The 13593-nt window shown below is 37.8% G+C and overlaps 1 protein-coding gene across 1 annotated transcript; it reads right to left on the bottom strand.

Annotated features, from left to right (window-relative positions):
- Positions 1 to 7058: 7058 nt before the first annotated feature.
- On the bottom strand, positions 7059 to 11020 carry LOC127655111 (neurogenic differentiation factor 1). Its single transcript, XM_052142738.1, has 2 exons — positions 10870 to 11020; positions 7059 to 9979 (listed from the first exon to the last, which is right to left on the bottom strand). Exon 2 carries the CDS (start codon positions 9968 to 9970, stop codon positions 8909 to 8911), a length of 1062 nt encoding a protein of 353 aa, XP_051998698.1. The 5' UTR covers positions 9971 to 9979; positions 10870 to 11020; the 3' UTR covers positions 7059 to 8908.
- Between the last annotated feature and the right edge of the window lie 2573 nt (positions 11021 to 13593).

The raw sequence follows: 13593 nt of genomic DNA, 5'->3' as shown, positions 1-13593 counted from the left end.
AGAAAAAAAACATCTCTGGATAGCTTTTAAATCCTGTCTAGTTGTCGCCACCTCTGAAAAGCCAAGCCGATGTTGATATATGTTTTATTATGAACTCTGTCACTTTCCCTTTTTGCTTGTAGACTCTGCTCTGTTTGGGATTTCTTTGTTTTTACAACTGGTGATTCCCCAGAGGTTTGCCTTTTTTAATGATCCATGCTCAATTTTTCTCGTTCATCGTGACAACAAACTTTCAGCTTCCTGCTACTCCCACGCACGTGCTACAGTAGTTGGATCTTATTTTCTCTGTGTACGGATATGACGTCAACACACACAGGCGAATGGCATATGTATGCAATTGCCTGCGAAATCCATCCAGACAGCTCTAAAATACAAATCCTTATTATAGGTTTATCAAAGTGTATTTGGGTAAAGCCATGGTTTGGAAGATGGAGTCTTGTTGCACTCTCTCATTAATAACATTTTGCTATTTTTAACAACAACAAAAAGTGACATAGTGTAGCTTTAAATAAAACCCAAAGAAAAAATGTTACAGGCCTAGTTTGAAATCAAATCCTCCTAAAAAGTAATAGTTATCTTCTTAAGGCAAAGACACACCAAACCGACATCAAATAAATAGCATTGACAAAAGCCAACTGTGGTGTTGCCTTACGTCACCTGCGTCTGGGCCAAAAATGAGCTCTTGAACACACTGCAAAATCTACACCCAATGGCCAGCTAGCACATACATTCTGCTCCTGCGTGAGAAGGAATAACGCTCCATAACAGCAGGTGGCAGTAGTCTGTATTCGTCATTCAAAAAGGTAAACCGGAAGAGCTATGACTGCGGACATACAAACCGTAAACCAAGCAGCGCTTGCTAACCATTTTCACACCAATCTTGCTCACCACAGACGAATGCTCAGATGAGATGAAGATGAAAAATGAGTAGAGCCTTCTGTGTGTGTGTGTGTGTGTGCCCTCTTGACTTTGTCGTTTGCTTCCTTTCGTCACTTCCGTTTTTCTTCTTGTGCACTGGTTTGCTAAGCTGAACAGCCAATCAGACTGATCAGTCTCACCGACGGGCTCTGCCACCGATTCAACATGCTCAATCGGCTGAAAAGCCACAGACAGGGGTCCAACTAGTGCCAACGGTGCCGAACACACCACAAAAACTAGGCCGACAGATGCTCAACGGCGGCCGGACATTGGCCGATGGCCGACCGTCGGCTTGGTGTGTCACGGCCTTTAGTGTAATGATGCAGATGGTAGTTTTGAGTATCGTTTACTTGGACATTTGCTAACTGTCCACAAGACTGACAGATGCCCTACTTTAGGCGGTCACAACAGTCAGACGGAGTCCATTACCAACACAGCTGTTACACATGAGTTTCTGGCAGAACTGACAAGCCCCCTTTATTTTGATTGCTATATTGTTGTATGCCTCTTTTGTGTAATTATATCCGTGGGTACAACAGAGACAAGGAAAATTAACTCATTTCTGCTCCTAAAGTATACAATGATTTAAAAATATATTTTTTTTTAATTATTGATGGAGCAACACTATTTGCATTAACTGAAATTATAAAAGAATATTGTTTTGATTCAAAATCAGCATGGCCTTTATCATAATATAATGTAGAAATAGGGGCAATAACAGGGCAAAAACAAAATTATGATATGCAAATACTTCTGATATAGCACAATATGTTTTAATCCTCCTGTTGCATTACGAATCTGCATACACCATTTGCATTTGTATACAGCATTAATACTTCTTACTATGTTTTTAAGCAAAATCTATTCTATTTACTTGCATGAACTGCCGAATGTTGATGCGCGAGTATGCTGTAAACTGGTTCGGCATCAGATGGCTGCAGAGTAAAATGTGGACAATTTTCTCTATCAAGCCCTATTTAGATTAATGTGTACATGAATGTTTTCTCTCACCATACCCCCTTTAGACAGTAGTACCTTAGTTTTAGTTTATTTGTTATGTTTGTTACATCTTTCATGTCTGTTTTGTACAGGAATGTGCATGTGTCTGTGTGTGACTGTATGTGTATGTGTGTGTGCATGTTTGTTAACAAGATGCAGTCCTAGTGAGAGAGAGAAAAGTGTTTGAGAGAGTATAGGAAAGAGGACAAAATGTAAGTGAAGTGTTTATAAGTGACAATCGAATTCATAGATGTACAAATAAATCTACATAACATCATGTGTAAAGCCACAATTGATGCCCGGGTCAAAATTGACCCGTGAATGCAAAAGATTTTAATGAATAAAAAATGACCCGAACGCAATAGGAGGGTTAAGTAAGATTTAAGTTCATATATATTCAAATAATGACTTCAGCAAAAAAAATTATTGTTAATTTGAATCACTGTTTTGGCATTTCATAACATCTCAAGCATTACAACACCTCCTTTTTTTCTGTGCTGAAAGGTGTCTCAATTGTACTTGGAGCAGCCCATCCCCACCACCAACCCTTGGAATGGAATACAATTTGTTGCAGAACAGTCAGTAAGCATCTTCGACCTCTGCCAGCCTAGCAGTTTTTCTGTGACCTCTTTAACCAGAAAGGGACTTTTGCTGTGCAACAAGGAGGTTATTTATACCTTTCATTTATTCAACCATTTTAAAAAAACATTTGATTTAATCACCTTCAATCATAAGTCTTTTTCTCGAAATATATGTGATAATATCAGGGATTCTCAATAGCTACATATATATGGAAATGTCTTTCTTTGGTTTAAGAAGTACAGCACATTGAGTCAGCCTCTGTTGTTTGTAAAGTAAAGATGTGTATGGACTTCTCTCAATGCACAGTACCAAAAGTGCACAGAAAAAACTAATTGTGAAGTAGTACATATAGCAGAAAAGATTCAAATACTTAAGTTAAAGCATAAACTTGCATTCGTACTTAATGCAATCATGTAAAAAAGGAATGCTCTAGCTTTTAAGTAAATATTATTTATGATTGTTTGTTATCTTTACATTGCATCATTATGTATCAATCCTAAAGTAGAAAACCTTTATTGAAAAATGTCACAGGTAAATAAAATAAGTTACATTTACTTAACTTTTCGAAGCTAATGTTCCCATTTACACGGACCTGAATAATTAATGCACTTGGTCTCACTATTTGCAACTATATTTACAACATTTGTATTGTTGATGTTGTTACGTTTGGTCACACAACTCTGTATCTTGTTTCTATACTGCTAGTAATTCAAGGTGATTTTGTCCAATAGTCTACATAGCATGCAATAAGCTTCACTGTTGAAGGCTTCCTTATGTCATGTTGTAGATTATTAAACAAGTTCCAAATTTTACATTGTTTATTTAAGTACCATTAACATCAGATTTGTAAATTAGTGTATGGACTGAAATGATTAAGTTAAACTGAATTAATCACATGTGTGTTTGCGTGTGTGTGTGTGTGTGTGTGTGTGTGTGTGTGTGTGTGTGTGTGTGTGTGTGTGTGCGCTTTTGTGATATACCAGGACAATTTTGTAAGTTATAAACTGGTAATCACAAGGTTATTATGCTATAAATGTGATTAATGAGGACATTTCTAGTGTCCCCATATTTCAAATCGCTTAGAAATCATACTAAACAATGTTTTATTGAAAATGTAAAAATGCAGAAAGTTTCCTGTGATGATTAGGGTTAGGGGTTATGTTAGGTTTAGGGGATAGAATCTATAGTTTGCACGGTATAAAAATCATTATGTCTATGGAAAGTCCTCATAAGGTTAGTGTATGGACTGAAATGATTAAGTTAAACTGAATTAATCACATGTGTGTTTGCGTGTGTGTGTGTGTGTGTGTGTGTGTGTGTGTGTGTGTGTGTGTGTGTGTGTGTGTTTGTGGACAGGTTTAAGTGGTTTACAAGGACTTTTTTTAGGTCACAAACTGGTAATTTCAAAGGTATTATGCGATCTTGTGTCCCCATAATTCAATTCACTTAAAAAACCTACTAAACAATGTTTTATTGAAAATGTAAAAATGCAGAATTTTTTTTGTCAGGGTTAGGTTTAGGGGATATAATCTATAGTTTGTACAGTATCAAAATCATTATGTCAATGGAGAGTCCTCATAATGATAGCAGATGTGTGTGTGTGTGTGTGTGTGTGTGTGTGTGTGTGTGTGTGCATGAGCATGTATTTATCAAATGTCCCCATAAGAATAGTAAAACCCAAAATATTTGACCTTGTGGGGACATTTTGTCAGTCTCTATGACGAAAACAGCTTATAAATCATGTATGTTTTTTGGAAATGTAAAAAAGCAGAAAGTTTTCTGTGAGGTTTAGGTTTAGGGGATATAATATAAAGTTTGTACAGTATAAAAACCATTAGGTCTATGGAAAGTCCCCATAAAACATGGAAACCCAAGGTGTGTGTGTGTGTGTGTGTGTGTGTGAGTGTGTGTGTGTGTGTGTGTGTAGAGAGAGAGAGAGAGAGAGAGAGAGAGAGAGAGAGAGAGAGAGAGAGAGAGAGAGAGAGAGAGAGACCAAATGCACTTGTCAAAATGAATCCCTCTCTGTAGCGTGTGGGCAGACTTTCAGAAAACCACACTTAAACAGTCTTTGTTTATGTTTGGCTTTAAAAGATCAAATCTCAGCCAACAAATTTCAAATTACGAGATTGTGCGCTACAACTGAGCGTGAGTGTGCATGTTTTAACACTGCGTGGATATAAACGATAGACAATCGATCAATTATTTGCAAGTTCACTTTATGGGGATGGCTTTCTGACCACGCGTTGAGAACACTCATCGATGTACGCTGGGATTCAAACATGATGTAAATGTTTACGGTGCAAACAGTTCTCACTTGCCTTTTGTGTGTTAATTTACCGGCTGGGCACGCTCCCGGAGTCCCGGTCGCTATAGGCTCTGAACTCCCGCGCTGAACTCGCTCTCGTAACATCTTGTTTGTGGTACTTTAGCGTTTCAACCTCTCAATAAATCTGTGAGGAGCTATCGATACAGTTTTAAAGTTAAAATAGTGTTCACACATTTTTTTTTTTTTTTACATTTTATCAAGCATTGATATAGGCTATTCCTAAACATTGGAGTTCAACAGATGACATACTGCTGAATCCTCTATAAATATGTAATAGCCTTTTAATTTTAATATTCCGTGTGTGTGTGTGTGTGTGTATATATATATATATAAACACATACAAACACATTTTAGGTACACCTAATATTATCTACTCTGCCAATAGTATGGCAGCAGTGTAATGTATAAAATCATGCAGATATAGGTCAGGATTTTCAGTTAATATTCATGTGATCTCAGTGATTTAGACTGTGGCATGATTGTTGGTGCCAGACGGGCTGGTTTGAGTGTTTCTGTAATAGCTGATCTCCTCTGATTCTCACGCAAAAAAACATCCAGTAAGCGGCAATTCTGTGGACGAAAACGCCTTGTTAATGATTAGAGTTCAGAGGATAATGGCCAGACTGGTCCAAGCTGACAGGAAAGTAACCCAAATAAACACATGTTACAACAGTGCTATGCAGAAAAGCATTTTTGAACATACAACATGTAGAACATTGGGGGCGGATGGGCTACAGCAGCAGAAGACCCCTCTGTGTACCACTACTGTCAGCTTAGACTGAGGCAGTGGGCACAGGCTCGCCAAAACTGGACAGTAGACAATTGGAAACACATTGCCTGGTCTGACAAATCTGGATTTCTGCTGAGGTACACAAATGGTATGCCCACTGCAGTGTTCTGTTCTTGGCTGTCAGAAGTGGAACCCAACGTGGTTTTCTGCTGTTGTAACCCATAAGGTTCCAACAATAATGTTGTTCATTCTGAGATGTTATTCTGCTCACTACAATTGTACAGAGTGATTAACTGAGTTACTGTAGCCTTTCTGTCACCTCGAACCAGTATGGCCATTCTCCTCTGACCTCTGTCATCAACAAGGCATTTTCATCCACAGAACTGCTGCTCACAGGTTGTTTTTTTTGTTTTTCGCACCATTGTCTATGCTCTCTAGAGACTGTTGTGCGTGAAAATCCCAGGTGATCAGCAGTTACAGAAATACTCAAACCAGCCCGTCTGGCACCAACAATCATGCCATGGTTGAATTTTTTTCCCATTCTGATGGTTGGTGTGAACATTAACTGAAGCTCCTGACCTGATTGAAGCACTGCTGCCACAGGATTGGCTGATAAGATAATCTCATGAATATGTAGATTTACAGGTGTACCTAATAAAGTGGCCAGTGAGTATGTGTGTGTGTGTGTGTGTGTGTGCGTGTGTGTGTGTGTGTGTCTGTGTGTGTGTGTGTGCCACTCCTTATATTAAGTTACTGAAGGAAGAACTGAGATTCTGCTTGTGTGCCTTAAAATACTTTTATTTTTTACAGTGTTTAATGTAACAGTGGGCTATTTGTGCTGTTTTAAATCTGCTGTTCAACAAATATTTTTAGCCTGTAGCTCACCTCACCCATTTTTGCTTGAATATTATTAATATTATTGTTCAATATTTGAAAAGACTGATTTATTTACATGTAGGCTTATACCAAACGATAAGCCAGTGTGATACGTGAAAAGTGTAAAAAAGCCTTAGTACCATGGACAGTTCCTGAATGAAGCTTCTGAGACTTTCAAGCACTTATCCTAATCCCAGCGGATGTTTTCCCACCTTATGTGCTAGTTACGAAATGATTTGGCGATATTTATGCAACAGTCGCAGCGTTAAAACGCCGTATAAATTAAATAAAGATTCCTAAAGGACGTTTAGATTTGACGTTAGTCGTGATGTCTCATAATTGGTTATGTGGCCTCTTATAGACCCTTTAATTTAACAATTGCATCAGAAGGATTAACCTATATAGAAAGGGAACGATTTAATTTTTTTATTTGTAAATAGTCACATTTCTCCTCATCGAGATTTAGAAGAATCAGCGTTATGTGGCCTCACACTGATCCATTTCATCTCAAATATTTTATATATATATATATATATATATATATATATATATATATATATATATATATATATATATATATATATATATATATTGTTTCATGAACATCCTATCTTCGTTAGAATCTATATTTTGCCTGCGTGACATCTTATGTCATATATCGACCGAATTAATAATTTGTCTTTTGTTTTTTCTAGATAAAAAAAAGTAAATAATTAAATAGATTTGTGAATAGATTTTTTTTGAATACTTGTACGAACAGTTGTGGTTTAAATACCACATTTTGTTATCAATTAAATCCCCTCTTAAATAGATCTAATGGACCTGCTGACTCTCATGATGCTACAAGTATACCCAAATCAATCATGGACAACTTTTACACCTCGAATCAATATATTGATATTAAATAACAGTATAGGTCGACTTTGGTGTTTAATTCAAAATGAGAAGAAGCTCTGCTTTTGATGAAACTTTTACACCCTGTCTGATTTGGAAAAAAAAAAAAAAAAAAAAACTTTTCCCATCTTTGAACTAGTTTTGGTGATGCATTAAGACTGTGGTTCCTTCCGGCTCTTTACACTGATTTAATATTTATTTTAGCCGCGAGCAATTCATTCTTATTGCGCTCTTCTCTCTTATTGCGCACTAGTGCACCAAATCGATAGAGCAGCTTAAGGTTAGTGATACTGACAGTGGATATCCTTTAGGACAATTCTCAATGACATGCAGATAAGATGCACATGACCTCAAGTTTTATTATACTCTCACATTTAGGCTAGAATTTCAGAAATCAGAGCCACATTTTTTACTTTTTTTCACACTGTCTTTGTGTAGATTATTTTTTTTTATTATTAATTAAATGTATGTTTGTTTTTTATCTGTAATAGTCTTCATAGTTATGTCATAGTTGTTTTGTAATGCATTTCCATTAAAATATTATACATATTTGACTATAATAATGGTAATAAATAAAACAATTTGCGTAATACATAAAACCTTCATCCTGAGCTGATAAACACAAATACAGCAGTCTCAACACAACTGTAATATTTAAATCCATCTGATTTAGTTTTCTTTTGTTCTTTCTTTGCAAACAGTAACATCTCAAGAGTTCAGTCGAAAATGTCTGAATAGTTTTAGCAGACTGCTTCAGTCCATTATTTATTTTTTCACTTCAGAAAGACAGGCCCCTCATTCAGCTTTTACACAGGGTGAATTTAAAAGGTGATAGTCAAGCTTTTATGTACAACACTACACCGAACAATTATCCCAGCACTCAAGCAATTCAACTTTGTCCATCACTGAAACAATAAAGGATCATTGATTGTTAAAGCAGAACAACTTGGGTTCAGAGGATTGGAATTGTGCAACTCTGCATGATTTTACAGTAGAAGTTATTTGCAAAGGCAACGTTACAGATTTTTAAGCACTTGCCTGCTGGTTATACCATGTCGTTATTACTAGAATGAACACGGTTTTGTATAAACAAGAGATAAATCAGTTTTATTAAACATTAACATGGAGGGTCGCATGGAATGGCGCCGGATTTTGACTTTATAAAAATGAACACTTCTATACAAAATCACAACAAAATAATTCAGTATGGGATAGATACGTATTAAAATGTAATAGGTTGAAAAATATAGCAATCTCTATTCATTTCTATAATTGGCCCAGTATTCGATTAAAAATTGCATAGTTTCCCAATTATTGCTTGTGATTTTGTAGCATGGATCATGAACACATTCTTCTGAATAAGGTCACACCTGTTCCCACCTGTGACCGCAACTTAGAAGCGCTATAGATTACAATACATAAGGTGAACGAGAATCAATCAATTCTCTTTTCTCCTAAAGGCAGTAACAACAATAAATACGTACATAAGATTAAGCATATAATGTTGTTGCTCTTTTTGCATCAGCGATAACAGAATACAATGGCGAGCAGTACTGACAAAGTCTCACAAATGTTCGTTAGAATCACGAATCGTGAAATATCGCGTTCAGTTGGGCGTTCATGACCCGCTCGTGATGAGAGTGACCTTCATACGACATAATGTTTTCCATCGGTATATCACAGCGTTGCGAAGAGCCCGCGTAAAGAGACGCGTGTCCCTGCGCACCCGCCAAACCCGCCGCCTGATAGTGCATGGAAAAGGCGTAGTTCTTCTCGAAATCCGAGGAAGGCTCGTGTTTGAAGGAAAAGTTCCCGTTGACGCTCAACGGTGGGCTAAGCGGTCCATCGAATGAGGGACTAGTGCAGTCCGTGAGTGCGGTTTCAAAAAACGGCTCCAGCGCGCTCCCGTACGCGTGTGGCTTAACGTGAAAGATGTGAGAGCTGTCCATTGTACCGTAAGGAGGGCTGGGAAGACCGGGCGTTTGGTAGGAGTAGGGAAGAGCGGGAAAGGAAGCACTTGCTGTTTGCATATGAGGTGGCATCTCCTGGCTCTGCTCGGGCAGAAAAGTTCTGGGATTCAGTTGGAGACATCCTGCAACCAAATTGGTCGTCGGCTGCGACAAGCCCTTGCACAAGGCCTGCACGAAAGACATCAAATCCGGACTTTTGCCCGACCTCAGGGTTTCCGAAAGAGCCCAAATGTAATTTCTGGCCAACCGCAGCGTCTCGATCTTGGAGAGCTTCTGCGTTTTGGAGTAACACGGCACAACTTTGCGCAGACTCTCGAGCGCGTCGTTGAGCCCGTGCATGCGGTTCCTCTCCCGCGCGTTTGCCTTCATGCGCCTCATCTTGAACCTCTGCAGCCGCGCTTTGGTCATCTTCTTCTTCTTGGGTCCGCGTCTTTTCGGCTTTGCGTCATCGCCGTCTTCCTCCTCCTCCTCCTCTTCGTCCTCGTCATCGTCATCTTCGAGTCTGTTGAGCCCCATCTCGTCATCATCCTCCTCATCATTGTGCATGGGCTCTTGTTCCCCGTTTTTCTTCTCCACGTCTCGCTCGTCTTGGGAGCCGCTGTGACACTTGTCCGTCCAGTCTGCGGTGGGTTGAGACTCAAGCATCATGCTTTCCTCGGTGTAAGACTTCGTCATGTTGGAACTCTGTAAAGTAATAAACAAAGCTTGTGAGTGAACCAGCAAAAACGTTTATTATCCTATACTTTTCCTATATTGTCTTTCATAATAAAGCCATGAATAATTCCATGCAGCTCTTAAAGTTTGTTCTGTAATTCCTCAGAAATGCAACACATGACCTGTGGATAAATCAGTGCTGCTTACTATTTTTACAGCATTTCTTAATCTGATAGATCCCTTATTATTGTGCATTTTAAAAATATGAATTTAGCTATTAAAGCACTGTAGTCCCTAAATAGTCAAAAGGTCTAAATAAAAATAACCTGACGAAAATTGCCATTGTATCGTTGCATAAACGCGAGTGAACAAAAGGATTTCACGTGTTTTGCATTTCATTTATAAATACAGACATTATATGCCATAAGTGAGAATATGCTAGGCCTAACATTGTCCTGTCAACAGTCTAAATACTTGTATTCTAGCCAAATGTACACTGTACATATAAGTGGAACTGAGCCCTTTAAAAAAAAATAAAAAATCTGTTTCTAATTGATCTGACCATTAAACATACTTTAGCTGCATGGTGTGCCTTAAAGTTGATTCAGGCCTATTATTTATACTCTGCTGTTTTTGTCTTGAATAAACCCATTTAATTTAGATGTTACCACTTTAATCACTTTTTGGTTACTGTATCCGACAAACCATTTTTTATGCCTCATGAATGCTTCATTATGCTAATTTCTATTATATCAGGTATAATATGTATAATATAATGTGCCCTTCCAAACTTTTACAGCTCTCATCACAAGTGAATGATTTCCATAAAATCTGTTGAAAAATGTTCTGCAACAAATCAGGCCTATAAAGCATTGCAGTAAATTACAGTGGGTATTGTTAAAGAGAAAGGCAACACATACCTTGGATTTGTTGTATGTCTTCTTATAATAGTTTCATGCCCCTTGTGGTGTAGGAAGTCCTGCGGATTGTAGCCTAATGTGGCTGCGCCGATGGGATGCTCCAGTTTTATAGTGGTGCTGCTGATGCTGGAAGATGCGCCTGGATGTCTGTGGTTGCCTCCACAGTCTCACCCTGCACCCGTGATTGACACGAGGCCCCGCCCCTTCTCCCGGCACGCGCCATATGGCCGACTACGTCAGGAAAACGGCCTGAAGCATCACGTGATCTCTTTCATTTGTATTCGCCAGAGCTCCGTATTCCGTCCCTTTGTGGCCGAAAGAAAGTGGCCATCTGTCTCCAGTTAGAGACTCGGTGGACCTGTTTGTACCCGCAGGATGGATTAACCCTTTCAAGCGTGGGACACATTCAATCACCACCATCTCGGTCGCTCGCCACATCCCGTTAGCCTATACTGTATAGGCTACGCTTGTTTTGTCACTATTCAGCTGTGGAAATTCAGTATAAGACTGTTTTGTCTAAAAACAATATAGGTTAAATTGTTGTTATATTATGATAATAATATAGCCTACTAATAATAAGAATGATTATTATAATTATTATGTGCACAATATACTAGTATAGGCCTTACTAAACACATTTAGTGTTCACTCTAGGCTAGTCATATAGGAGAAATTACAAAGTTGAATATTAGGCCTACTAATAAAACACACACTCTCAAGGCGAAATCCTCAGGGTTCCTACAACTGTTCTAAATTTGGCTAATTCGTATGATATCGTGTGACTGCACTCGTTTGAATTCCAACGACTTTCACTACAGCCAATGACGTCTCTCTCTCTCTCTCTCTCTCATTATTGATTGTAAATAGTAATTGCAGTAACTCTGGCTGGAGACTCCGATAATAAGTCCCGCTCGCGTGTCGCACGCGCACTGATAAAATGCCTGTTTCAAGGCTAACTAACCAGATCCAACGTCCGAAATCTGTTGTTTTCCGTTTAATTTAATATAACAGCCCCTCCGACCCCACTAAAAAGGAAAGATCAACGTGATGACCGTTGAAAAGACGAGTAGCCTAAATAAATGAGGGAATAAATCTACAGTCGTTTAAACGCACGTGGAACTAAATATCCTAATTATAATTTAGGTTTGCCCAACTTACATATGTTAACCTCATAAGAGCTTATTCGAGATTTTAAAGTTTGTTTTATTTGACCTGCCCAAGTGTTAAGAGTCAAGTTTGACTATATCCTCCCATGCTGTTGGTTCATGCGTGGAAAATATTTCATTTCCAATTTCCATTGTTTGCTCATCAGTGCTTATGTCTCTCCCTGACATCTGTTAATGGCCTACCGCAGACATTTGACAACCAGGTAACCGTGAAGTGTCCACGGACATTCACTGGCTCAGAGTGCTGCTAATCTTTCTCATAACAATCGACGAAGATTGTGCCGGTCAAAGGTCTCTGTTGCCATGCAAACCAAAGGATGTGAGCGGAGTGATTTCAGCACCACTGACAGCAACTCAGATAAAGTGAGAGAGAGAGAGAGAGAGAGAGAGAGAGAGAGAGAGAGAGAGAGAGAGAGAGAGAGAGAGAGAGAGATTTGTCAAATTTAGTTAATTATTTCTAATTTCTTCAGCGTACCATATACTTTGATACTGCTTATTATGGTCTGTCCATTATAGCCATATGTTTTGTATTGAGTTAATTCAGGGGTTTGCAGTGACCGACACTAATCAGCCCACTGACTCAATCAAGAACTTAAGACAGTGGCTTTAAATAAGTATTATTTTGGCTATTTCAGTTAATTTTTTAAGGATTTAGATGCTCTAATTACTAATTACTAATTATGCAAAAATGCAGATTTGTATTAATTAGTGTGTGCGCTGATTAGTTCTTTGGTGTTTTTGCGCAATAAATCATGCAGCGGCACTCAATTTGGCTGGTAACCCATCTGTGCAGCTTTATGCATCCAGGTTTTCTAGTTAAAGGGCCTGTTTGGGTTGCAGGTAAGGCCACTTGCTGCATATGGATCCCCTAAACATGATTTTTAACGGATGACTTTTTAATTTAAGTAAATGAACGGTAAAATATTCAATAAATGGCAGATGACAAACTGGCAGCACTTTATAATAATTTTAATTAACAAACATAGGCCTTTTAATGTTTAAAATATTATCATTAGTGCATTCACATATGAATGTAAAACTCAATTTTTCAAAACTGTACGACATTTATAAATATTCAAACGAATGAGCTGCTAAGTATTACATAGTACAATAATGCTTGTTAATGTTATTCATTTTTAAAAGCTATTATAAAGAGTCTGTGCATAAAATAATAGCACAGTAAACAATATTTTATTTGAGCGCTATAACTCCATAATAGTAAGATATAGGCTATTATTACACATAAGAATATTTATATTAACAACAAATAAGCACGATTTGGTACAACGAATTAGAGATAATTTAGACTGTATATTTATTCCAGTATTGTTACTATTATTATTATTATTATTAATATTATGGGCATTCTCGTTTGTAGGCTATATGTAACGATAAAACTATGACTAAATAAATAGATAGCAAAAACATTACCTTTCGCCATTGTATATTTTGTAAATGTATTAAATTAGTATATATTATATATTTTATAAACTGTATATATTAATCCACGATTCTCAATCCTTGGAATCCCATTTGAGATCTGTATCTTCTGCAAAGG

Source organism: Xyrauchen texanus, chromosome 14 (genome assembly GCF_025860055.1).
Source record: "Xyrauchen texanus isolate HMW12.3.18 chromosome 14, RBS_HiC_50CHRs, whole genome shotgun sequence".
Classification (NCBI taxonomy): Eukaryota; Metazoa; Chordata; class Actinopteri; order Cypriniformes; family Catostomidae; genus Xyrauchen; species Xyrauchen texanus.
The sequence above is the reverse complement of the archived record's forward strand: the minus strand, read 5'-3'. Positions and strand labels throughout refer to the sequence as shown.

Excerpts from the sequence above, each read along its gene's own strand:
- LOC127655111 (XM_052142738.1), bottom strand. The coding sequence starts at position 9,970 with ATGACGAAGTCTTACACCGAGGAAAGCATGATGCTTGAGTCTCAACCC.